Source organism: Convolutriloba macropyga, chromosome 2 (genome assembly GCF_964194025.1).
Source record: "Convolutriloba macropyga chromosome 2, txConMacr16.3, whole genome shotgun sequence".
Classification (NCBI taxonomy): Eukaryota; Metazoa; Xenacoelomorpha; order Acoela; family Convolutidae; genus Convolutriloba; species Convolutriloba macropyga.
The window spans coordinates 20,067,267-20,092,536 of record NC_134469.1 but is presented as its reverse complement, the minus strand read 5'-3'; the positions used below and the strand labels follow the sequence as shown (position 1 = coordinate 20,092,536).

The 25,270-nt window shown below is 33.6% G+C and overlaps 2 protein-coding genes across 2 annotated transcripts in view; both read right to left on the bottom strand.

Moving 5' to 3' along the window:
• Positions 1–15,930, bottom strand: part of LOC142334849 (uncharacterized) — a 49,992-nt gene extending 34,062 nt beyond the window's left edge. Inside the window, exons 1-4 of the mRNA XM_075383176.1 lie at positions 15,883–15,930; positions 15,115–15,365; positions 10,606–10,948; positions 9,950–10,094 (exon numbers count right to left, since the gene is read on the bottom strand). Coding sequence (XP_075239291.1) covers positions 9,950–10,094; positions 10,606–10,948; positions 15,115–15,365; positions 15,883–15,893 — 750 coding nt within the window. The 5' untranslated portion in view covers positions 15,894–15,930. The remainder of the gene's footprint in view (positions 1–9,949; positions 10,095–10,605; positions 10,949–15,114; positions 15,366–15,882) is intronic.
• Positions 1–25,270, bottom strand: part of LOC142357771 (uncharacterized) — a 406,796-nt gene that overhangs the window by 264,812 nt on the left and 116,714 nt on the right. The gene's annotated exons all lie outside the window — the stretch shown is intronic.

Here is a 25,270-nt window from a genome sequence, read left to right as displayed (position 1 = left end):
AAGATCCTAAATTCTTGAATATACTGGAGTCATTGCATAACATACATCCACATATTAAGTTTAACACCTTTGATGTAGTTAAGTATACAAAACCTACAGATGATAAGTTAGAAGAAAACGAATTCACCTTTAGGTTAATGACTAGGCAATATAATGGTGCACATGACTTGGATTTATTGAATGGGGAACTTGAGACAAGAATGCAGGAACAAGAAATGAATCAATCTGGATGGAACATGCAACGATTTGTTAATAGGACAATTTATGTTCATAGGTTTTATCCAAGTGGTGGATGTGATACTGAGTTACCATTCACATCTAGATATATACTTAATATACATATCACTGATAATAAATGTTTGCTATGGTGTCTAATTGCTTATCTACATTCTGCGCCACATAATCCCAGTAGAGTTAGTCATTATAATGAACCTGAATATATTAATGAGAAAAAATTACCAATAGGAGTTACACCCCCATATGATTATTATCACTTAAAGAAAATAAAAGAATTAAATAAAGATAAAAAATTATTCAATGTGTTTAATCTAAATAAAAATAAAACTATTAATCCTGTATTAATTAATCATAATGATCCTAAATGATGTAATATATTACACTGGGATAATCATTACCTCCTATGTAAAGATGTATCATTCTTATTAAGAAAATCACCTAAGCATATATGTTATCCATGTCTAAAATGTTGTGTATCATTTAGAACAGAAGATGCATTAAATAAACATTTAGAATTATGTAATACACAGAAACATGTAGGAAGAAGAAAATTCCATAAAGATGATTGCCTAAAGTTTGATAAGTTCCATTATAAAAACAGAGTACCATTTGCTACGTATTATGATTTTGAATGTATTATAAAAGATGGTAAACACATTCCTATTGCTTGTGGTTTATATATAAAAAGTGACTATCCTGATATATTAGAAGATAAGTATGAATGTAACTGTGGGGATAAAGTAGTTGATTGGTTTGTGGATATAGTAGATCCTTATAACAAATTATTTAAAGGTATATTTAGTCTAAATATTCCATTGAAAGAAGATAGTATTACTCCGTTATATAGTAGATGTTACTATTGTAATGAGAAATTGGGCGAAGACGTCGTTAGAGATCATGATCATCTGAATGGTAAATTTAGAGGATTTGCTCACAATAAATGTAACCTCCAAGCTAAGAAAACATTCGTACCAATTTATGCATTTAATTCTTCTAATTATGATAATCATCTATTTATAACTCAACTAGCAAAGAAGATGGGTGAGAAACACCATGGACAGAGTCCCATTAGACTTAAAGTATTAACTAAAACTGATGAGAATTATATTAGTATTGATATGGGTTATGCTAAAGCGTTAGATATGTTTAGGTTCTTCCATCCACTTAGCTTAGATGCTATAAGTAAAACATTGAGTAATGAAGAATGTATAACATTAAATAAATGTGGCTTAGAAAGACGTAAAGGTATATTCCCACATGAATGGTTTGATAGTATAGATAAACTATATGAAACAACATTACCACCTAAGGAAGCATTCTATTTCAAGTTGAAACAAAGTGGTATTACAGATAAAGAATATAAGCAAGCAATAGATTGTTGGAAAAATACTGGATGTGAGACAATAAAGGATTATGTGATGTTATATCTTAAAACAGATGTATTATTATCAGTTGATGTATTTGAGAAATTTAGAGCTATGTGTTTAGAATATTATGAAATAGATCCATGTAACACATATTCTACTCCTGGGTTAACCTGGTTGTGTGGGTTGAAATATACTAATGTTAGACTTAAATATTATAAAGAAAATACAGTTAATATTTATGATACAATACAACATGGTATTAGAGGTGGGTTAGCTTCAGTATTAAGTGATTGTCATGTAAAATATAAAAATAAAGAAATAGATCCTGAGTATACAGGGAAAGAGAATTATTTAAAGTATTTAGACTTCAACTCATTGTATGCTTCTGCTATGGTTCAAGCTTTACCTACTGGCGAGATCAAAGTTTGTGACACTCTCGATCCAGAAACTGGCTTAGCAGATACAGTATATACTAGATCTAGCTCTAATACTGGATATATCTATACCATTGATATAAAGTATAATGATGAGTTGAAACAGAAAACAAAGAAATATCCATTCTTTCCTGAAAAGACAAAAGCTAACATTATTCAGTTTACAGACTATCAAAATGAAAATAAAGAGAAAGGATATAAAACCAATGAGATGTTAATGTTGAAGTTAACGGATAAAAACGATTATGTAATTGATGGTGAGATGTTAGATTGGTATTTAGCTAGTGGTTTGAAGTTGGAAGATATTACAATTAAGCAAAAGTTAGAGTATAGTAAGAGTGAGTGGTTAAAGCCTTATATTGGGTTTAATATTCAGAAAAGAAAAGAAGCTAAAACTAAGTGTGATAAATTTGGGGATGTATTCTTTAAGTTAATGAATAATGCCTTCTATGGAAAAACAATAGAGAATGTATATAATAGACAAGATGTAGAGTTAGTTAATGATGTAGATAGATATATTAAATTTGTAGAAAATATTGGTTTCAAATATTCTGTAGAGTTTGATGATGATTTAGTAGCCGTACATAAAACGAGAGGTAATGTTAAATTAGATAAGTTTAATTATATTGGTTTTGTTATATTAGAAAAAGCTAAACTATCCATGTATAAATCGATATATGATTACTTTGAGAAAGAGTTAGAGTGTAGTTATCATTACACAGATACAGATAGTATATTTATGAACATAAATATTCCATTAGATAGTACTATAGAAAAGGAAATGGATAAGATAAAAGATATTTTACATAATAATGAGTGAAGTAAGATGAAAGATGAATTACCCAATGATACTTTTATAGAAGCATGATTCTTTAAAGCTAAAGCACATTGTTACAATAATGTTAAAAGAGCAGATGAGAAAAGTTAAAAGGTATAACTAAAGCTACTATTAAAAAACAGATTACAATTGAAGATTATACTAATGCTATATATGAAGGTAAAACTAAATATGTAACTAATTATACTATTGTTAGTAATAAACATCATGTAGAAACTAAAGAACAATATAAAATAGCTATTGATCCATTTGATGATAAAGGTATTAGAGATAGTAATGGTGAATTTAGGTTTTACAATTAATAATAGCAAATTTATTAAATTTAGTCAAAAAAATGATAGATTTTTATATGTGTGGAAAAATGGAAATATAGTGGAAAAAACAAAGGGAAATAGAGTAATGTGTATATGGGTACCGTATCGCGGCTCTTTTCATGAGGAAAAAGCCAACGAAGAGATTTTGATTTTTTTTAAATTAACAAATATATTTTTTTGATAACAAATTCTCTGATACGGAAGTGATAGTTAAAACTTGATTTTTAAAAGGAAACAAAAAAAATTGTGAAGGAAAAATTCGTAAGAATACGGCTCCTACAAACTGGCGAAGTATTTACCGAATATACCAATGTGATAAAATTTTCAGAGAAAAGCCAAAAAACCCTGTTCAAATTTGTTGATTATTTTGCTGAAAAGTTTTTGAAAACGATCAGAATAAATACAAATGTTAGATAAATTATGTGATGAAAATCATTGATTTTCAACGGTTTCTATTGGAAGGAGAGAGTCGCTACAATGGTATCATGCAAAAACCAAAATTAAGTAAACAAGAAAACAAGAGCAGCGCAACAAAAGTACTAATGAATTTTTTGAAATATCGAAGCTCCATTACAAACATGGAACTTCACTCAGATAAAAATTGTTATACAAAGAGCAGTTGCAGCATGATGTAGATTGCATTAACTTACTGAACCTTAGACAATTTGCAAAGAAATTGTTGACCTTTACAGGGAAACGGTGTTTTCAAAGGTGAAATTATCCTTTTTTTACAAGGAAGGGAAATGTGATATAAGTAGTCTCAAGTTTTGACGACAAAAATTATATATAAAAGTATTATCAATTCGTATAGAGTTAAGTTTTAAGTTTTTGGGTTTCAACAACAGAGGTGTTTCTTTCATTACCAAATTTCAATCTGCTGAATTTGTTAATTATTTAAAGAGCAGTTGGACATTTATATGCCGCTTTCTGTTTTGTTTTTTTTTTCGAAAAATCGGTTTTATTTTATTTTATTTTCTTTTATTTTCTTTCCACCGAGGCAGTTAGATTCCCTCGGTCTTTTAATTTAAATGTTGTTGTTAGTCATTAATCTATATCTTTGACCCACTTGTTTTTTCAAACAATCAGAAATCGTAAAACTAATTATTCAGTTCTGAGTTCGAAACGGCATCATGCGAAATATTGTCATTAATTAAATATTCAAAAAACTACGTAAAATGGTAATAAGCGCGCACTTGCATTAATTGCAAAATTTTTAGATGGCATATGTTCATCCAGAATTAGCAAAAATTTCAAAATTTGCTCTTTGGAAAAAGTACTCTGAGCAAGGTTTGAATCAGTAGTCAATAATTGACCTATTCAAGCATTGTTTTACTGTTAGTCACGTGATTTACAAGTCAAATTAGCCTCCTAAATTGGCTGTAGGTAACAACGTTGACAGAATGCAAACGGTTTTCCATCGCATCATTTCTTAAGTTCACATTTGATGAAATGGGAAAGTTTCTAAACATAAAGAATTATAGTGATTCATTTTAATACAGATCCCATCGCAAACCATTTGTAAAGAAACTGATTCAATACTAAAATTTATTTCATAATATGTGCATACGCGGTAATTTTTGACCCGGCGATAGTAGAGCAAGTTGGTCGTGAAATTGAAAATCAATTCACGCATGATATTCTTATACTAATTTTAGGTACGGTTCGGTTACTAATTAGGCGCTTTGGTTAATTAAGCAATAAATGTTGCCACGTCTTTCCGTTCTGCGTGGCAACATTTTGCATCTAGACGCGTTCTGTTTATTAATTAGCTAGGCTTCAATTAGCTTCATGTGATGCATTTTTACCGAAAAAACGGTTTTTTGAATCTTGTCACTTGACATCTTGAGCTTGATAACTTACAATTTTGCATTATTGTCTTTTTTTAATACAGCAACTAAGTAGTCTAAAATGGTGAATAATTCCAAAATATCTGATCAGAAGTTAAGTTTGTCGTTAAAGGTATTTCACAGAACTTTTAATCCTTTTTGAAGTGAAGAGATACTGAAGTGAAGCAAAGTGTGCGGTAGGTATGACTAAGACACTTTATAAATATTGATTACTCGAATTAGCGATTATGCTGCAATAAAGTAAAATCTAACTACGGAGGTTCTGTGGAAAGCGCTTCCACAAAAACTATTTTTGCGGCGGAAAGTAGAGTCCACTTTTCAACTTCCAGTGACTGAAATTTCCATATACTGCACTACCTTTGTAAGAACACTTTATGCGAACAATGTTTTAAGATAGGAAAAGTAAAATCTTGTGACAAAAAGTGAGTAGGGTTACTCAACAATTTGGTACCGATTGACGCTCGTATTGAATAATCAATATGCAGAGGATTGTATAGTTTCATTCGTAGGAGGCAGGTACTCTCCAAAACCTGAATGAAATGAATTTAACAAAAATTTTAAGGAAATTATGCTCTCTTAAACAATATATTAAAGCCTTGTTTGCTTGAGTTCCTCAACCCCCAGTCAAAAAATAATGGATAATTTATAAAAATTTATAAATTAGTTTATAAACATTTGCGAAAAAGATGCATCATTTTTATAATTAATTACAAATTTTTCGCAATTTTTGCATTATTTTATAAATTATTTATAAATCTTTGGATTATTTCTATAAATTATTTGTAAATAATTGGATTACTTTAAAAACTATTTGTAAACTTTTGGATTAGTTTATAAAACATTTGTAAGATTTTGGATTAATTTATAAATTCGAACAAAAATTTTTGTCCCGCTAAAAAAAACACTCTGCGCTAAACTCAGCTCCAAAAAAAATACTGATTGCAAGAAAACTAAAATTAAAAATGAAAGGAAGAATTTCAAATACAAAATTGAAATGAAAACCAAGAATCAAAAGCACACAATTTCGGGTATCAAGTAACAAGCACACCTAGGCAAAAAACCTATACTTTTTTTGAAAAAAAAAATGCAAAAAAAGTGCTCCAAAATTAAATATCCCGCCCAGTCAAGATTTTTCTGGTTAAACAAAAACAAGCTAAGTAGTTGAAATACCCACCCTATTGAGATTGGAGCACTTTTTTGCATTCCTTTTTAATTAAACAATGAAATATGCATCTTTTTGAAATATTTAACGTCGAAATAAAGAACAAAAACATCAAAGCAGATAACTGTAACTATATTGTAATAGTAATTGCAAAAAAAACGAAAAATCATTTGTGAAAGCACACAATTTCGGGTATCAAGTAACCAGCACACCTAGGCAAAAAAACCTTGATTTAAAAAAAAAATGCAAAAAAAGTGCTCCAAAATTAAATATCGCGCCCAGTCAAGATTTTTATGGTTAAACGAAAACAAGCTAAGTAGTTGAAATGCCCACCCTATTGAGATTGGAGCACTTTTTTGCATTCCTTTTATAATTAAACAATGAAATATGCATCTTTTTGAAATATTTAACATCGAAATAAAGAACAAAAACATCAAAGCAGATAACTGTAACTATATTGTAATAGTAATTGCAAAAAAAAACGAAAATTCATTTGTGAAAGCACACAATTTCGGGTATCATGTAACAAGCACACTTAGGCAAAAAAAACCTTGATTTTAAAAAAAAATGCAAAAAAAGTGCTCCAAAATTAAATATCGCGCCCAGTCAAGAATTTTATGGTTAAACGAAAACAAGCTAAGTAGTTAAAATGCCCATGCTATTGAGATTGGAGCACTTTTTTGCATTTTTTTAAATTAAATATTGAAATATGCATTTTTTTGAATTATTTAACATGTTGATCAGTAGGATTAGCATGATCAGTAGGATCAGCATAATCAGTAGGATCAGCATGATCAGTAGGATCAGCATGATCAGTAGGATCGGCATAATCAGTAGGATCAGCATGATCAGTATGATCAGCATGATCAGTAGGATCAGCATGATCATTATGATCAGTATTTTAAGAAATTTGTAAATATTTATAAAATATGCATTATTTTAAAAATTTTTAAGATTTTTTGAATGGCTTCAGATAATGTGAAATGCAAAAAGCCTTTGCGTGAGTTAAAGAAAACTTTTGAAAATCGTTTGATAAAATATTTATAAATTTTTATAAATTTTGAATTATAATCTACCAATTTATAAATCTTTATAAATTATCCATTATTTTCAAAAAATTTATAAATATTTATAAATTATCCATTATTTTTCGACTGGGCAGACATTCAAAGTAAAAAAAAAATGCACAACGCTGTTAAGATGTGCACAGATATAAGATCTTCTGCTCATAGAAAGGAAGCCAAAAGAGAGTGTCATTTCTGGTTTCCATTTTCTCTAAGAACGGTTTTATCACGAAAATTTGTTTTGCGACAATGCTCACTTAAGGTACATATGTTTTTTGAAAATTTTCCTGGATTGAATATGCAGTAAATTGTGGACGAACAAATTCAGACATATTGATCTAGAATTAAAATAGCATAAAGACAATTTTCGAATAAACCTGCTCCCTTGGATATGAGGTCCCAACGTTTCAGAAATTTTTTTGCGTTTTTTAGACTTTGTCTTGTCCATATTTCTCCCGTAGTGCTAGTTATGACCACCTATTAGATTTTTTGTTTTTAAGATAGCACGTAAGTTTGTAAAAAAGCACGCGTAATTGCGTAATTGAGGGTCAAAACACAGCTATTTGCACTGTGGTGGAGTTTGAGAAAGAAAATAAAAGATTTTTGGAACTGATTCGTTTTCCGCGGTGAACAGAGGTTTTGTTTTCATTAACATATGTGAACAAGACAAAATTTTATTCACTGATAATGGTTTTTTCCTAATATGAGGTGAGATTAGCTATCACAACTGAGTGACACCCGGATGGCTTCGATTCCACCGCTATAAATCGGGGATAAAAGCCCCGGTTGAGGTTTTGTCGAAAAAAAATGAAAGAACAGCGGAGAAAAGCGGTGAAAAAACAAATTTCACCGCATTGCGAGGTTCTTAGCGGTGAATTTTTTATTTTCACCGCTAAACCGGTGAAAAAAAAAATACACCGCTACCAACGCGACGTAATGAAAATACAAATTTCACCCCTAAAGACCGCAAATCTTCAACGCAAAATAATTTACTGTAATTTTTAGCAGTAAATTGACGTGAGATGTGCGGTTTTTAGCATTGAATTTTTTTCTCACCACTTGCACCGATAAAAACATAATATTTTTGTCTAGAGAAAGTACTCCAAAAATACTCTATCTTCTATTGAAAAACCCTATCTTCGAAAAACGTTATTCGATTAAATCCAACTAAAAACGAATGAAAATGTATTTTTTGTAAGAGAAGCTGCATCAAAATTTTATGAGTTTGAATTCATTTTTGTTTTTATCTCATTTGGTGCAGAGGTTGTAACGAAATACCTTTGTGTGAATTGTATACGTTGTGTTTAGATTAAAATCAATGAATACTATTTGTACAGATTTCAACAAATTTTTGGCGAAACTGAAAGAAATTTTCTAAAAATAGGGAAAAATGTGAACAATAACAACGAAAATTAACCAAATGAGCATAAAACTTTAAAACTCTATGATCCCGGGGAAAAACAAAAAATCAAAAATATCTCCTTAGGTATATATTCTAGGCTGAATGGGCTTTTTAATGATACCTCGCGCAACCCACTGCGATGAATATATCAATCGGTCAAGAACAAAATAATTGTTTGAGCAAATATTTCCTCCCCCACTAAAGTGGGTCAGAACAAAAATGGAAAGTTAAGAGTAGTATACGGTAACCATAAACAGAAAACCGTTTTAAAAAAAACACGACTACAACTGCAGCTTTTTGCGCAACTCAGTGAAATTTGTTGTAAATGCGGTGAAACTTTTTTAACGCTTTCAAGGCCGTCTCCTCAAATATTACAAAGTTTCATTCAAAATTTGCCGCGATGGAAACTTGTGCTCACTTAGCGGTCAAAAATGTTTGCGGTTTGTGGTGTTTAGCAGTGTATTTTTTCATCACTCTCAACGCATTCAACAATGTTCTTACATCTTATATGCTGTTTTTTTTGGTGGTAGAAATATTTGGTAAATTTAGCGATGAAAAGTTGTAAGATTTGCAATTCTTAGCTGTGAATTGTTTTTTTTCACCGCTTTCAACGCCTTCACCGCTGTTGTTACATCTTTTTGCAACATTTTCTGCGGTGAAAATATTTGGTAAATATAGCGGTCAATTTTTGTAAGATTTGCGATTCTTAGCGGATAATTTTTTTCACCGCATTCAACGCTAAGGATATCAACTCTTTCTTCTTTTCATCGTATTCACTGTAAATCTTAAAGTTTTTTAGCGATTTTTAGCGTTGACACCATAGGGGAGTGGACAATAGACACCTCGGAATTCCTGTTTTATTGCAATTTATTCCACAACAATTCTAAATGAACTGACGTTTTATGATCAAAATTGCAATGTTGACATAATTTGGTGCAATAATAAGCGCCTGTGATTCTATAGATCTTATTTTGGAGACCCTTCGAGGAAATACTTAAAATTTATTTCAAACATTTTTTTGCATCGGACTAATTTAATCTAGGAATTTTTCATCGTTAAATGAAAAGTTTCTTCTGTAATACCACCATTATATTGTGAATTTTTACCGTTGTTTCACTGTTTCAATTTTCCCCACCTTACCACCATTCTCGCCAATTCTTACCCGGAACACTCTGGCCCGAGTAAAATTATATATTACATAGGATTAGTTGGCCGCAAGCTACATTCTACCGGAGGTCGGGGACAGTTCCGAAGATTTTGAGGATAACATGGGGGTTGCTGTACCTGTGCACTGCCATTGAATGTCCAGTGTATGTCAATTGTATGTGAGGTGATGACCCGCAGTGATGGATTCTCAACCACAAATGAAGGGAAGGTCGACTCACTTGTGTACAAAGGCATCTGCGCTATTGCGCCATTGTAGAATGAACTGAAAAACAAAACATTGCTGTTTCTTTTCTCCGTGAGCACTTTTTTCAGTAATATCCATATATGAACAAACTAATGCTTCCTTTTGCATTAATCTACCGAAAGTGGGTGGGGGATCAATATACCGTTTTATTAAACTGGGACAAAAGTGAAATTGCGTTTCCCTGTCACGTTTAAATTTTTACGAGTAAACACAGCTGAATCTCAATCCCGGGTAGGATTTCTAAAATCTTTAAGACTCCAGCACAGGTGAAAAGTAGTTAAGCAGTTTTTCCAGATTGAAGAGACAAAGCGCATCAAATGGCGCCAAAAATATGACGTGAAGTATAGTCGAATGAGACTCCGGGGGGGGGGGGGGGTATAAGAGACAAGGACTAATAATTGTGTTTGAGAAAAACTACAATAAATCGCAAAACTATCATTCTTTTATATGTTGTTTTTCTTTTTTAAAATTTTATTTTTAAGCCACTAACTTTGAGGTCACTCATTCAAATGTTAATGAGGCTACTCACTTTAGTTCAAAGTTGTATTTGACCCCGGGAATCATGTGCCCAATCGAAGTGAAGGTCCTTGTCTGTGCATTAGGGTAGTGGCTGATCAAATCTGCCGCGATCAAACCCGTTTGAGAGGGGTGGTCCACATTCGTAATGTCCAATTGTTGCCCAGTTATGACGAACGATGAGAAGTCACCCTGTTCAGCCGCGGACCATTGAACTGAGATGGAGTTGTCGTTCGTTTGGGTTTCGTTCACCCACAATCGGATGCTTTGGTCAATGGGTTTGCTCCCACTTCCTCTGACAAAATATTTTGGAGAGAAGTGTCGCCAGCCAGTTGTCAATGGCGTTGATTGATCATCTGGAATTTAAAAAAAATGGGTAAACATTGACAAAATTTTTATATTTTTTAAATATTTTTTTTCAAAAATTTTCCAAAATTTTTGGTAAATGGTTGTCATAAGCTGATTGGAACCCTGCAGATCTTTTGAAGAACCATTGCTGGTAAAAAGCTCAGTTTTCATCTTACTTCAAAACAGTTTTATTTTGTTTATCACCAGCTTTTCAGTACTGCTCGAGAACATTTGAAAAGTAAATATCAGCTTCAGTTCCTGAAAAAAAGATAACTGACGGATAATTTGATTTTTCCTTTGCAGTTTAATTTCACGTATCTACCACAATCACTGAGTTCACAGAAACTGAATATACGATGAAACTGCTGACAATCATTTTCATGAAAATGATGTCTTATAGTGAAGTCAGTCTTATAAAATACCATGAGCAATGTGCTGGTCATTGTAAAATGACCATGTATTTTCTATGGTTCAGCACTGATTTACTCTGTTATCAACCCCCGAGATTGAGAAAAGCTCCCATAAGAAGAACAATTTGAGAAAAGCTCGAAAACAAAAGCTAATCTTGCAAAATATTTCAAGAATATTAGAATATTACATTTATTTCTTGCAAAATGCTCTTTCTATCACTTAGTTAGAAGAAAAATGTCTCTATCTGAGAGAAAGAAAGGCCCACCAAAAAGCGGAAAAAGTCCAATTCTCAGAAAAAAATTCATTTGGAATCATTAATAATCGTTTTTGAAAAAACAAGCATCACAAAGAAGCATCTTGCGATGCTCCTATTTCGTATGGCCTCGCATAAGTTGTCTTTAATTTAAGCCAAGGAAAAGTCTAACAGTATGTTTAAAAAAATTTAGCAAAAGAACGCGCTAGAGACTTCCGCTTTTTGAGCCATTATTCATACCCATAGGACTTAAGATCGAACCAACTTGCTTTGCTATTTTTTTGATCTGACCAAAAAGGGGATGAAAATTTTCTGAAGACAAGACGTTGTTTCAAAGATATTCTCTAATAGCTAGTTTTTCTTAAAAAAGTAGACAAAATTGAAAAATTTATTGGAACCATTAAAAAACTCCAATTCTGTTGGTGGAGTCTATGCAGGCGTAATTGAGGTGAAAATGAAAATGAAGTTGGGACTTTGAGCCAAAACGTTTTTTAACTTAAATGCCTACTAAATTTTCTAACAGATCAACGAGTCCTCATATAACCCGTTCTCTCAGTTCTTTCGTTTTACTCAACGGTTTGTTCCACAAGCCAAGTACATTTAAAAAACCGCTGAGTTTCCTGTCACAGTATCAAGCTCGATTTATGCATTATTTACACAACCTTATATTTTGCGATCATCAAGGTGAATGTAACAAAGGAGATGATAAATTTGGTAATAAATTTGGGTATCACAAAAAAAACAGAGAAAAGATGAGCCGACATTAAACAATATAGCGTTTTCTAATTTGTTAATTATTCCATCGTGACATCATCTGATAATTCGATGATTATCCGTCCATTACAATTCATATATTTTTTGTTGAACTCTTGTGTTTGTAACTGTTCCATAAGATAGCGATGAAGAAATTTGTTAGTATTCGATGAACACTACAAAAGTCTAAAACAATATCTACTTTCGGATACAATTGTTTTTTTTGGCCACTTTAACTATATGAGAGATATGGAAATTATCATTTCCGTGGTTGTTATCGTCATATTATCGCCAAATGATACAATGCAAAAAATAGTCCTTGAATAAATTTGAGAGAGCGTTGGCAACTTTGTGAAAGTGAACTGTCGTCGCGATGGCAGCAGTTGCATAACTTACACAACATTGCAATTAATTAGACTATGTTTTATGTCATTCTTTTCTCGCAAATCCTCATATAGCAATAGTGGCCAGAAAAGAGTGGAAGAAAAATATAGTCTTATCCCAATGCAAATTTCGCTACTCGTTCAGGTTTTGTAGTAATAAATCGGCGCCGGCAATTTATTTCATCGGTACGTTATGCAACTGTTGTAATCGCAACGAGAGTATATATTAAGCATTACCACACGGCTGGTACCACCCTTCTTGAATCAATTATTCGACAACTCGGCTTTGCCTCGGTTTTAACTTCTAGATGGCGATGACAACCGTGTGGTAATATTATTTACCTTGCGTAGTATTAAGCAATCTGAAATCGGTCAAGATCAGTCGGCACACTTTTCCCAACGCATGATGGTTGAAAGTTTTGCACCAGTCATGTCTCTTGCACACAGACCGCACATTTGCTCTGTAGCATCATTGCATATTTTTGGAACATATTTATTGAGTATTTTGCTTTTAGGCAGCTAAAATCTATCGAAGTTTGAAGAAAAGCCAGTCTTATAAAATACCATGAGCAAAGTACTAGTCATTGTAAAATGACCATGTATTTTCTATGGTTCAGCACTGAATAACTCTCTTATCAACCCCCGAGATTGAGAAAAGCTCCCACAAGACAAAGAGTTTGAGAAAAGATCCCAAAAGAAGAAGAGTTTGAGAAAAGCCCACAAAAGAAGAAGAGTTTGAGAAAAGCTCAAAACAAAAATTAATCTTGCAAAATATTTCAAGAATATCATAATGTTAAATTTTTTTCTTATAAAATGCTCCTTCTATCTTTTAATTAGAAGAAAAATGGCTCTAATGCAGATAAAGAAAGGCCCACCAAAAAGCGGAAAAAGTCCCATTCTGCGTCTTATCTCAGAAAAAAATTCATTTGGAATCAATAAAATTCGCTTTTGAAAAAAGAAGCATCACAAAGAAGCATCTTGCGACGCACCGATTCTGTATGGCCTCGCATAAGTTGTCTTTAATTTAAGCCAAGGAAAAGTCAAACAGTAAGTTTTAAAAAATTTAGCAACAGAACGCGCTAGAGACTTCCGCTTTTTGAGCCATTTTTCATACCCATAGGACTTAAGATCGAACCAACTCGTTGTGCTATTTTTTGATGCGACCAAAAAGGGGATGAAATTTGTTCAGAAGAAAAAACGTCGTTTCATAAATATTCTCAAATAGCGAGTTTTTCGAAAAAATAGACAAAGATTGAAAAATTTGTTGGAACCAATAGAAAACTCCAATTCTGCTGGGGGAGTCTATGCAGGCCTAATTGAGGTGAAAATGAAGAAGAAGTTGGGATTTTGAGCCAAAACGTTTTTTAACTTAAATGCCTACTATATTTTCTAACAGATCAACGAGTCTTAGTTTTGTTAAATTAGTCACCTCATATAACCCGTTCTCTCAGTTCTTTCTTGTTACTCAACGGTTTGTTCCACAAGCCAAGTACATTAAAAAACGGCTGAGCTTCCTGTCACAGTATCAAGCTCGATTTATGCATTATTTACACTGCCTTATCTTTCGCAATCAACAAGCTCGAATGTAACAAGGATGATGATAAATTTGGTAATAAATTTGGGTATCACAAAACACAGAGAAAAAATGAGCAGACATTAAACAATATAGCGTTTTCTTTTTCGTTAAATATTCCATCGTGACATTATTTGATAATTCGATTATCGGTCCACTACAATTCATATATTTTTTTTAACTTAACTTTATATTGAACTCTTGTCGTTGTAACTGTTCCATAAGATAGCGATGAAGAAACTTGTTAGTATTCGATGAACACTACAAAAATCTGAAACAATATCTACTTTCGGATACAATCGTCTTTTTGGCCACTGTAACTATATGGGAGATATGGAAATTACCATTACCGCAGTTGTTATCGTCATATTATCGCCAAATTGTCAAACGCAAAAAATAGTCGTTGAATAAATTCGAGAGAGCGATGGGAACTTCGTGACAATGAACTGTCGTCGCGATGGCAGCAGTTGCATAACTTACACACCACACTGCAATTGATTAGTCTATGTTTTATGTCATTCTTTTCTCGCAACTCTTCATATGGCAACTGTGGCGAGAAAAGAGTGGAAGAAAAATTTTGTCTTGTCCCAACGCAAAATTCGCTACTCTTTCAGGTTTTTGTAGTAATAATTCGGCGCTGGCACTTTATTTCATCGGTAAGTTATGCAACTGTCGTAATCGCAACGAGTGTTGATAGCAAATATTACCACACTGTTGTTACCACCCTCTCGAATCGATTATTCGCCTCGGTTTTCGATAACTTCTAGATGGCGATGACAACCGTGTGGTAATATTATTTACCTTGCGTAGTATTGAGCAGTCTGAAATCGGTCATGATCAGCTGGCACACTTTTCCCAAAGCATGGTGGTTGAAAGTTTTGCACCAGTCATGTCTCTTGCACACCAGACCGCACATTTGCTCTGTAGCAACCATATCACCCTGGAACAGCTGGCCCTTCTGGAATTCAACCAACTCCCTTTTGTTCACCTGTAGCTCGTCAGTATCAAAGTGAAGGAAATAGTCTGCTGATACTGCTGTTGTTGAATCAAAACTGAAATAAGATGTTTCTGATGAGCGCAGTTAATACACAGGAGGCGGCGGGTGAAATATGAAACATGTGTTCCACGCAGAAATGAAAATGACTTAATCAGCCTATTGCTGCTCCGCTGCGATTACGCAGAAACAATATTATTATTGTATAATTTTCTAGGAGAGAATTTAGTTATCACGTACCGATTATTTTAAATACATTGCGCAATTTGCATATGGCAATAAAAATAAAGAATTAATTTATGTTAGTAAGCAAAGTACATCAACCGGACTACAGGGAGATCACTATTAGTGCAACGACCCGTTGTCAAGTGTCTCAAACAGATCTTTGTTGTAATAAAGACACCAAACTACGAGAATCTCAATATGGCCATTCATTTGTCAGCAGATTCAATAGCTCTGTTCCGAAGTTATGTTCCCCTTTCCCTCGCAAAACACAAGGTAACCACATTCAATTGGCAAAAAATCCAAAATGTTCTCTTTTTTTTGTGGCTATACTGTTGAGAGTTGGAACGTACCTGATGAACATCAAAATAAACAATAATAAACACTTGCGGGAAATTGATGTAAACGTCAGCATCTCAATTTTTTTATTTGGTACGCAAACTAAATGCTAAGTCCAGCAAAACGAAACTACCATCGAAATCTAATTCAGGTATTGTGTTATGAGATTATCGGGACGTGTAAAAAATTTAAGCATATCCGTTCCAACTAGAAGCGCAGGTGAATAAAACAATAAAAAACCAAGAGACCCATTTTTCGCCGACAGCCTTTAAATGGTGAATTTGTCAGTCAAAGTATTCAGTGAATATCAAAATTTTCCCATGACTCTCAAACTTTCTGTAGTCTATTGATACTAAAATTTGCTTCTTTTGTTTCATTTTGCAAGATCAGTAAAAAATGTTTGCATAAACAGTCCGCCTAAAAGTTATTGCAATGTTAATGAAGGGATGTCGTTTCTTTTTAATTATTAATGATCATATAAGAACCAGTGCGATTATAAGCATTTTTGGTATATTTTTTAAACCAAGCCTTTTATTTAATAATAACCAATTTTGGAATCTGCTCTCAAATTCACCACCACAGGAAACGGTAAATTTTTGAAAATTGAGTCGAATTACTTGAGGAATTTTTTTGACGGTTCTCATTTTGTGCACACTATATCAATTGCATAATATTGATTGAATACCATTGCTATTTTGGTTTGGATAGTGTCAGAGAGCACTAAAATAGTATTCTGAAAAAAATTAATAATTGGGCAATAACTTCATTTTAAAAAGCAAAATTAGTTTCGAGGCTTGAAAAATCAACTAAACAGCCAATATGAGAAAAAAAAATCTGTATTATACTTATATCAGAGCGGAATACGTACAATAAAAAAACAACAATAAGTAACGACAATAAATACAACAAAAGACGACTACCCTACCCAAGCCGACACACTATAAAAGCCTCCAAAGAGTCAAAAGATAACACCGTAAAAACTCTGGAGTCCTCACGTCACTGAGTGCTGATGTACAGATGTTTTTGCACGAATCAACCCTCTGTCAATGAAATCAATAACAACTACACAAAATCTTGCAGTGAAGCTGTTGTCGGTTAATGGGAACGCAGAGACAAATCTTGTAATCGAATAGTTAAATTAGAAATAATGGTTGACAACTGTGGCGATTAACACAAAATTCAGTCCGTATTTATTACCCCAAATTACCGCACTTTTGCATTTATGGTGATCACCTTTAATTTATAACTTCCTTAATTTCTTTTGACATCCGATCTTAACTAGCTATTTACTCTGATAATTTATTTCTCTAAAAGATCAAGGGTCATCATATAACCTATAACAATATGAACAGTTGGGGACAAATCTAGTATAAATAGCACGTGTTAGCTCCTTGTTGCATTCACTCATTTCATAAATAACCAAGATGTAAATCAGCACGTGGATGAGGTACGTATATCTTTCAATACTTTAAACAATTAATATTATACTTTCAACACTCCTCCTATCATGTTAAGTGTTTGTTCCGAGAAGAACATCACAAAAAGTAATACTTTGGTCCTCCCCAATGCTTTTGTAAGTGTGTGTGCCGGCATGCGATCGGTAGGTAAGTAGATTAGCTCTAATAGTCGACTTTGGACTAAATTCCGAACGAAGTGCACTTTTAATGAAAAGTGCTTTGTCTTTCCCTGATTAATCGAATATTTACTTAGAGCAATACAAGCTTGGTTGTCTACAAAGACGTTTACTGGCTGCTGGATTTCTAAAAATAATTTTCGTAATAGGTTAACTAAATGTACTGCTTTTTTACTTGCCTCTACTACGGCGTTAAGCTCAGCCTCAGCTGTTGAAGTAGATACACACTTTCGTAACTTGCTAGCCCAACTGACTGCACCTGAACTATTATTAAGTTTAAAACAAAAACCACTTGTAATTTTTCTATTGTCTATGTTGCCTGCCCAATCTGAGTCTGAAAATCCTGTTAACTCCAGTTTCTAACTTTTTCTTAAAACCATCTCTGATTTTGTACCTTTTAGGTAACGTAAACACCCTTTTGCCGCATTCCAACGTCGCCTTCCAGGATTTTCAACAAACGAACTCAATAAATTGGCTGCGTGCACAATATCTGGTCTACTTGTTAATGCCAAATAGTTCAAACATCCCACTATACCCCTATAATCACATGACTGCTTTTCTCTATGCTCAGTGCTGCCTATGGTGAATCTAATTTTGATAGCTTCAGGCTAACATCTAAAGGTGTTTCCAGTGTCTTTGATTCGCTCATGTTTAACTTCTCCTGTAATTTTTCTACATATGCTTCTTGGCTTAGCATAATTTCGTTTTGTGTTCGCTCAATTTTTATATTTAAGAACCAGCTAAGATCTCCATATCTGCTAATTTGAAATTGCTCACTAACTTTATTTTTAAAGTTTTCACAAAAGTCTTCCTGCAATCCTAATATCACCATATCATCAACCAAAAGACACACTAATCCCTCTATACCATTTTCTCCTTTCTTTATGAAAAGACACTCATCTTGAATAGCCGGCGTGAAACCTAATTGGTTGAGAAAAGTTTTGATTGTTAAGTACTAATTTCTACCGGACTGTTTCAATCCATATAAACTTTTCCTCAGCTTACAAATTAATGGATTTCCTTGCTTGTCAAACTTTTCAAACCCTTCGGGCTGTTGCATAAAGAGTTCTTCTTCTATGTCAGCGTTTAAGTAAGCTTTTTTGATATCCATTTGTTTTAACTTGGTCTTTTTATATACTGCGTAGCTTATCAGTACTCAAACTGTTGAGAGGCGTGTTGTTGGTGAGTAGGTTTCGTTGTAATCCCGACCTGGAACTTGGCTAAATCCTTTTGCTACGAATCTTGCCTTATACCTTGTTATCTCCCCACTAGGACCAAACTTAAGAGCAAAGTACCAGCGGCTACCAATGGGTTTATTTCCTTTGTTCTCTACCAGTTCCCAAACTTTATTTTCCACTAATGAGTTGTATCCCAACTTCATTGCCTCGTACCAGTTATTATCCTTAATTGCTTCATCAATAGACTTAGGTAGCAATTCGTGGTTAACAATTTCACCAAGGAAAGCTACCGGGTTTAAATCTCTATCACCATCTGAATGATGCTTGTTGACTATCTCCTCCTTCTGTTCTTTGACTTCAATAAACATTTCGTTTTCGTTGAAGGTTACATTGCGAGATTTTCTAACCTTAAAGACCCCTTTGTCATCTGGAATACCTACCAGATAAGTCTACTATTGTCTGAAGTCCCTAAGATTATTCCTTTTTGAGAAGTTCTATCAATCTTACCACGAAAATTGTTTTCAACATGAACGAAAGCTGAACAACCAAACACTTTGATTGATTCTAAGTTAGGTTTCTTCTTGTACATTGCCTCAAAAGGTGTCTTCTGAATACCTGAACGGAAACAAAAATTTTTAATCTCACTTGCCATTTTAAGTGCATATGGTCAATAATCTTTTTCTATACCTGACTGCTCTAAAAGACATCTAGCCATTGGGGTGATTGTCCCCCAATTCCTCTCAACCTTTCCGTTTTCTTGTGGTGTATACGGTGCCGAGAACTCAAGCCTAACGCCTTTTCGTCTACATAATTGTTTTATGTCATTTGACACATATTCCCCTGCACCGTCACAAACTAAGGTTCCTGGTTGTCCTATGTCTGCAAAGAACTGTTCAACTTTTTCAAATGCCTCGTCCCTTGTCCTCAAAAAATATAGTTCCTGATATATGCTAAAACTATCCACGAACCCTATTGCATACCTATGACCATCAACCGCTTCCGGTTGGATGGGCCCTAATATGTCGGTATGAACAATTTCTAAGACTTCATTTGCTCTTGTTCCTGAGTCTCTTGGTACTGGAAGTTTCTTTGATTTATTTAGCTGACAAACTTCACAGTTTGCTAAATCATGCTCGTTTACTTTTAGCCCCACTGCGTGATCTTTTAATTTGTGTATGTGCTAAACTTTGTTATGACCCAAACGCTTATGCCACAAACTAAGAGGATCTCCATTTGCTAAGTTGCACTGCTCGCCGTAATCAATGTTGTGCCAGATAAATAAACTATCTCTTTCCTCGAAAGGGAAGACTGTTCCGTTCTTAGTTCGTATTTCTAAAGTCCCACCAAAGACGACCTCATTGCCTGTTTCCCTAAGTTTTGACACTGATATCAGATTCCTTTTGTTGTTGGGAACAAGCAACGCATTATTTAATCTTATTTTTCGCGCTAAACCATTAGAATCCAAAACCCTAATCTCAACTGTTCCTTTCCCACTAATTGAACTTTTACTGCTGTTTGCATTAGTGATGGTACCAGAATACTCCTTGTCTATATCTATGAATAAACTTTCATCTTTAATCATATGACTGGTAGCACCTGAGTCTAAAACTAGCTCAATTGCAAGGCTGTTTTCCGACGTTTGAAAGAAGGAAAAGATCTCTTCTTCTTCTTCTTCTTCTTCTTCTTCTTCTTCTTCTTCTTCTTCTTCTTCTAAATTCTGCTCCTCAACTAAATTTTGCGTGCCCCTCTGGTTGGTTCTCTTGCTTTGACTTACAAACTTTTTCTCATGTTTCTGTTGTTTTCTACAAAATTTAGCTATATGTCCGTGCTCACCACACTTCATTTGAGAAGCTTTGGTTTGTTCAGGAATCGTTTTCTTAAACCTACATTCTTTTGCGATATGTCCCATATTCTCGCAGTTGAAACATTTCCGTTCCTTATTAAAGAATACGCTCTCTGTTTTGGTTTTTAAATTTTCATTATCGAAGTTTATCAGGTCTCGTTTTATTTCCTCTAGAGTTTTCTCGTCTTTGCTGTATTTCACGAGTGTTGCGAAATTTTCATATTCCTCCGGCCCTTTTAGAATTATTGAGACAAACATTTTTTCACTAATTCCTTTATTCACTAGTGTTAAGTTGTATTGCATATCATCTGCTCTGGTGAGATAATCTACTATACTCTCACTTGAATTCTTCCTAAGTCTAGTTAATTGCGCTATCAATTTGTGTAGCTGGGGTCTCTCAAAACTTTTGAAGTGTTTACACAGTACATCCCAAGCTCTAGTATCATCACCCTTATGTGGTCTAAGAAAAAGAACTGATGTTTTGTCTAAAGCCTGAAATAACTCGTACCACAATGTCTTTTTTTTCTCTTCTAATTCTTCCCTCCCTTTTTCTATAGCTTGCCTACGTTGCTCTTCCGAAGGCTTCTCCACTAAGAACTTTACCAAGTTTTAAAGAGTGCATACGAGCCTCAAACTCTTCAGCAAAATACAAGAAATCATCCTCACGCCCGCTGAATACCAATCTTTCTAATTTTGAGCTCATTGTTAGGCCTGTCTTACTTTCGTTTAATTTCCGTTCGTCTCAAGTTAACAATTTAGCTTGAATTGTTCCCTACTGAACCAAAGACTTATGATGCCCCAACTATGTCCTTTGTTTTTCTAAGCTAGTACTGCTCTAGGTAAATATTCTTTTGTGAAAAGGGTCGGGCTCTGAAAAAAAAATCTTGTTCGGACTTAGATCAAAACTGCTTTCCTTTCTACGCGTGTTTGAATCTCTTTCCTGTTGGTGGCTGTGTTATAGGGCGACGAAGCGGTGACTCGTTATGTTTGTGTATCCAAAAAATGCTTTTTAGCACCAGGTTAGCACTTGTTGTAATATGTTAGCACTTGTTAGAAAGAAAACACTAAGCAAAAAGAGTTTGGTCGACTAAATTAATCTAGAAGTTGGTGTTCTGTTCGAGTTCTGTAGTATCCTTGACAAAATCGAAAGCAGCACATTGACATTGAGCCAGGGTTTTTCTGCCGCGATTAAGCAGGATGAGGATACCAACACCCTCCGAGGATAATGTACTCGAACCCTAATCCTAGTCCTAATTAAGAAAGGTTTTACCACCAACTTTTTGTGCCTTTCGACCAAACTTGTATCTTACAGAAGCACAGCACACACAATTGAAAATGAAACAGTTGTTTAAGCTGAGCTGTTCTCAGCTATACTAAGCAATCCCTGTTCCCCGACAGCTCTGTTATACAATTGAACCTCCGCGCTCTTTTTGATCCCCCACAACAGCTGCACTCACTCTTGACTTCACAAGCAGAATCCACTGCTTAGCTACACACACTTAGCACTCCACGATTGAAGTCCCCCGACCAGGTACACAAGCTCTCGACTCAACAGATGAAGTCCCCCAACCAGCTTCACAAACTGCTCACTTCTTAAGTGAAGTCCCCCAACCACTTACAAAAGCTTCCAACTCCACAATTGAAGTCCCCCAACCAGTCACACAAGCTTTCAACTCCACAACTGAAGTCCCCCAACCAGTTACACAAGCTTCTTGATCCTGCTTCTTCTGGTCTCACTTGGCCACTTCTTGACTACAAGGCTTGTCTCTCCTTGTCTTCTCTGTCTTCCTCCCCCAGTGATTTCAGCGATCCTCTTATGTAGCAAAGAGGCGCAGCAACAACGTTTTTCTATTTACGATGGGGGTTGATTACTTAACTTAGAAAAGCTCTGGGCCCATAACCTGTCGGTTAATGGGAACGCAGAGACAAATCTTGTAATCGAATAGTTAAATTAGAAATAATGGTTGACAACTGTGGCGATTAACACGAAATTCAGTCCATATTTATACCCCAAATTACCGCACTTTTACATTCATGGTGATCACCTTTAATTTATAACTTCCTTGACTTCTTTTGACATCCGATCTTAACTAGCTATTTACTCTGATAATTTATTTCTCTAAAAGATCAAGGGTCATCATATCACCTATAACAATATGAAAAGTTGGGGTCAAATCTAGTATAAATAGCACGTGTTAGCTCCTTGTTGCATTCACTCATTTCATAAATAACCAAGATGTAAATCAGCACATGGATGAGGTACGTATATCTTTCCATACCTTAAACAATTAACATTATACTTTCAACAGCTGTCAACGTCTAGCAATAAAATCTTTAACATTCATTTCCTCTACCAAAAAACAACTCACATCTTCTGTTTAAATGAAGTTGAGAGTTGTCAAAAAACAGCTCTAATATACGTTGTTGTTAGAGAATCATCAACATTAGCCAAGAAAAAACTGAGGGTAAAAGACGTGAAACCAATAGAACGAAACAGAAAAGCCAACAGAAAAGCCAGAAATTTAGACTTGGTTGACGTGAAACCTGTAGAAACCAGTAGAAAGAAACAGAAAAGCCCACAGAAAAACCATAAAATTTAGACTTGGTTGACGATGAAAGTATTAAACCATTGAATAACTGATAATACAGTTATCAGTATTACCGAAACAGATGTTTATCACGAAGTAATTTCTTTGATAAATGCAAAAAATTGTATAATTTTAGCAAGCAGCAGGACATGATTTTTTGTGTCGGCTTTGGAACAAAACATATTGTCTGCCAACGATCCAAGCGACAAGGACTTTTCGGAAAACAATCAAAATCATTGTAAATGAAAAACAAACGTCAACTACAAGGTATTCATTTTTATAAATTTTAGATAACGATAAAACAACAGAAGCATATTACGGGAAAATTTCAAAAACTTCTTTATTTTAAGAAGTAACTTGTTGTAAAAATAAAGGAAACTCAAGATTTATTCAAACGGAGTCGAGTGAACTTCAAAAGAGACTAACACTGGACGGCTTCCACTTTAGCCCTGGGGGTCGCGATGCAGCCTCCGTCCCGACACAAAAAAATTTGCCTGAAGATAAGAAAAGAAATGAAAACTATTAAGTTTCACATGTCCGCATCTGTCCATTAGAGCCCCAGTAAAAAAAATGGGTAATTCATAAAAATTTATCAATTTATTATAAAAATTTGCAAAAATGATGCCTCATTTTTATGAATATTTATCTTTTTTGCTATTTTTGCTTTAATTTATAAATTATTTGTAAATCTTTGGAATATTTGTGAATCTTTGGATTAATTTATAAATTAGATATAACTTTTTGGACTCTTTTATAAACCATTTATAAAATTTTGATTCAATTTACAAATTCGAGTAAAATTTTTCCTTCACACAAAAAATTGGAACAGATCTCCGCTAAACTAAGCTCTAAAAATTTTACTGATAGCAAGAAAACTAAATTTAGAAAATAAAAAGAAAATAATAGTTTCAAAGGAAAACCAAGACTCAAAAGCACACAATATCGGGTATCAGCAACAACACAAAAATTGGAACAGAAAAAATTGGAACAGATCTCCGCTAAACTAAGCTCTAAAAATTTTACTGATAGCAAGAAAACTAAATTTAGAAAATAAAAAGAAAATAATAGTTTCAAAGGAAAACCAAGACTCAAAAGCACACAATATCGGGTATCAGCAACAACACAAAAATTGGAACAGAAAAAATTGGAACAGATCTCCGCTAAACTAAGCTCTAAAAATTTTACTGATAGCAAGAAAACTAAATTTAGAAAATAAAAAGAAAATAATAGTTTCAAAGGAAAACCAAGACTCAAAAGCACACAATATCGGGTATCAGTAACAACACACAACAATGCAAAAAACCTAAAATAGTTTTTCAAAAAATGCAAAAAAAAATTTGCTCCAAATATAAATATTCCGCCCAGTCAAGATTAACCGGTTAGCGGTTATACAAAACAAATGTAATTTTTGCATTATTTTCCAGAAGTTCAATAATTAAATTTTTATAAATTATCCATTATTTTCCAAAAAACTATATTTACTACTAAATTATCCATTATTTTCCAAAAATTTATAAATATTTATAAAATACTCGCAATTTTTCGACTGGGAAGAAAATAAATGTCTCCGACGGGTTTTGTTTTTAATGTACAAAAATTGCAAAAACTTCGATGTGAAATTTTTTTACGAAGAGGCGAAACAAAACGAGAAATTATGCCTCTATCGAAATCGACCGAACAAGATTTAAATCAAAATATAGCCAAATTCAAAATCTGAAGTCAAAACTAAGGCTGAAGAAACAGGAAACTCAGTGTTTTGGAATGTAATCAAAACCATTTTGTTGATAAACTAACTTCAACTGCAAGGTGGCAATTTTTGGATAAAAGTCAAACAACTGAAACAGATCATGGGAAGTTTTCAAAAACTTGCTCAGCTAAATTAGTGTTCTGTTCAAACAAAAAATGAAACCCAAAAGTTAGCAAATTTTAAAAATTTGGCTACTGTCTGATGGACGCCTTCACAAATAGACCAGGTCTCAAAACAAACAAAAATAATTCTTAAAAAAGCTATCAAAAAATTATACGTTAATATCAAAATTACATGAAAATTTTCCCCCACTAGCCGGTGTCCATTTGAGGAAAATAGTGACTCCGCTTTACTAAATGATGTCTCAAAAATTGCAAATTTTGAGGTTGAAACTTTTCATTTTGTTGATGATA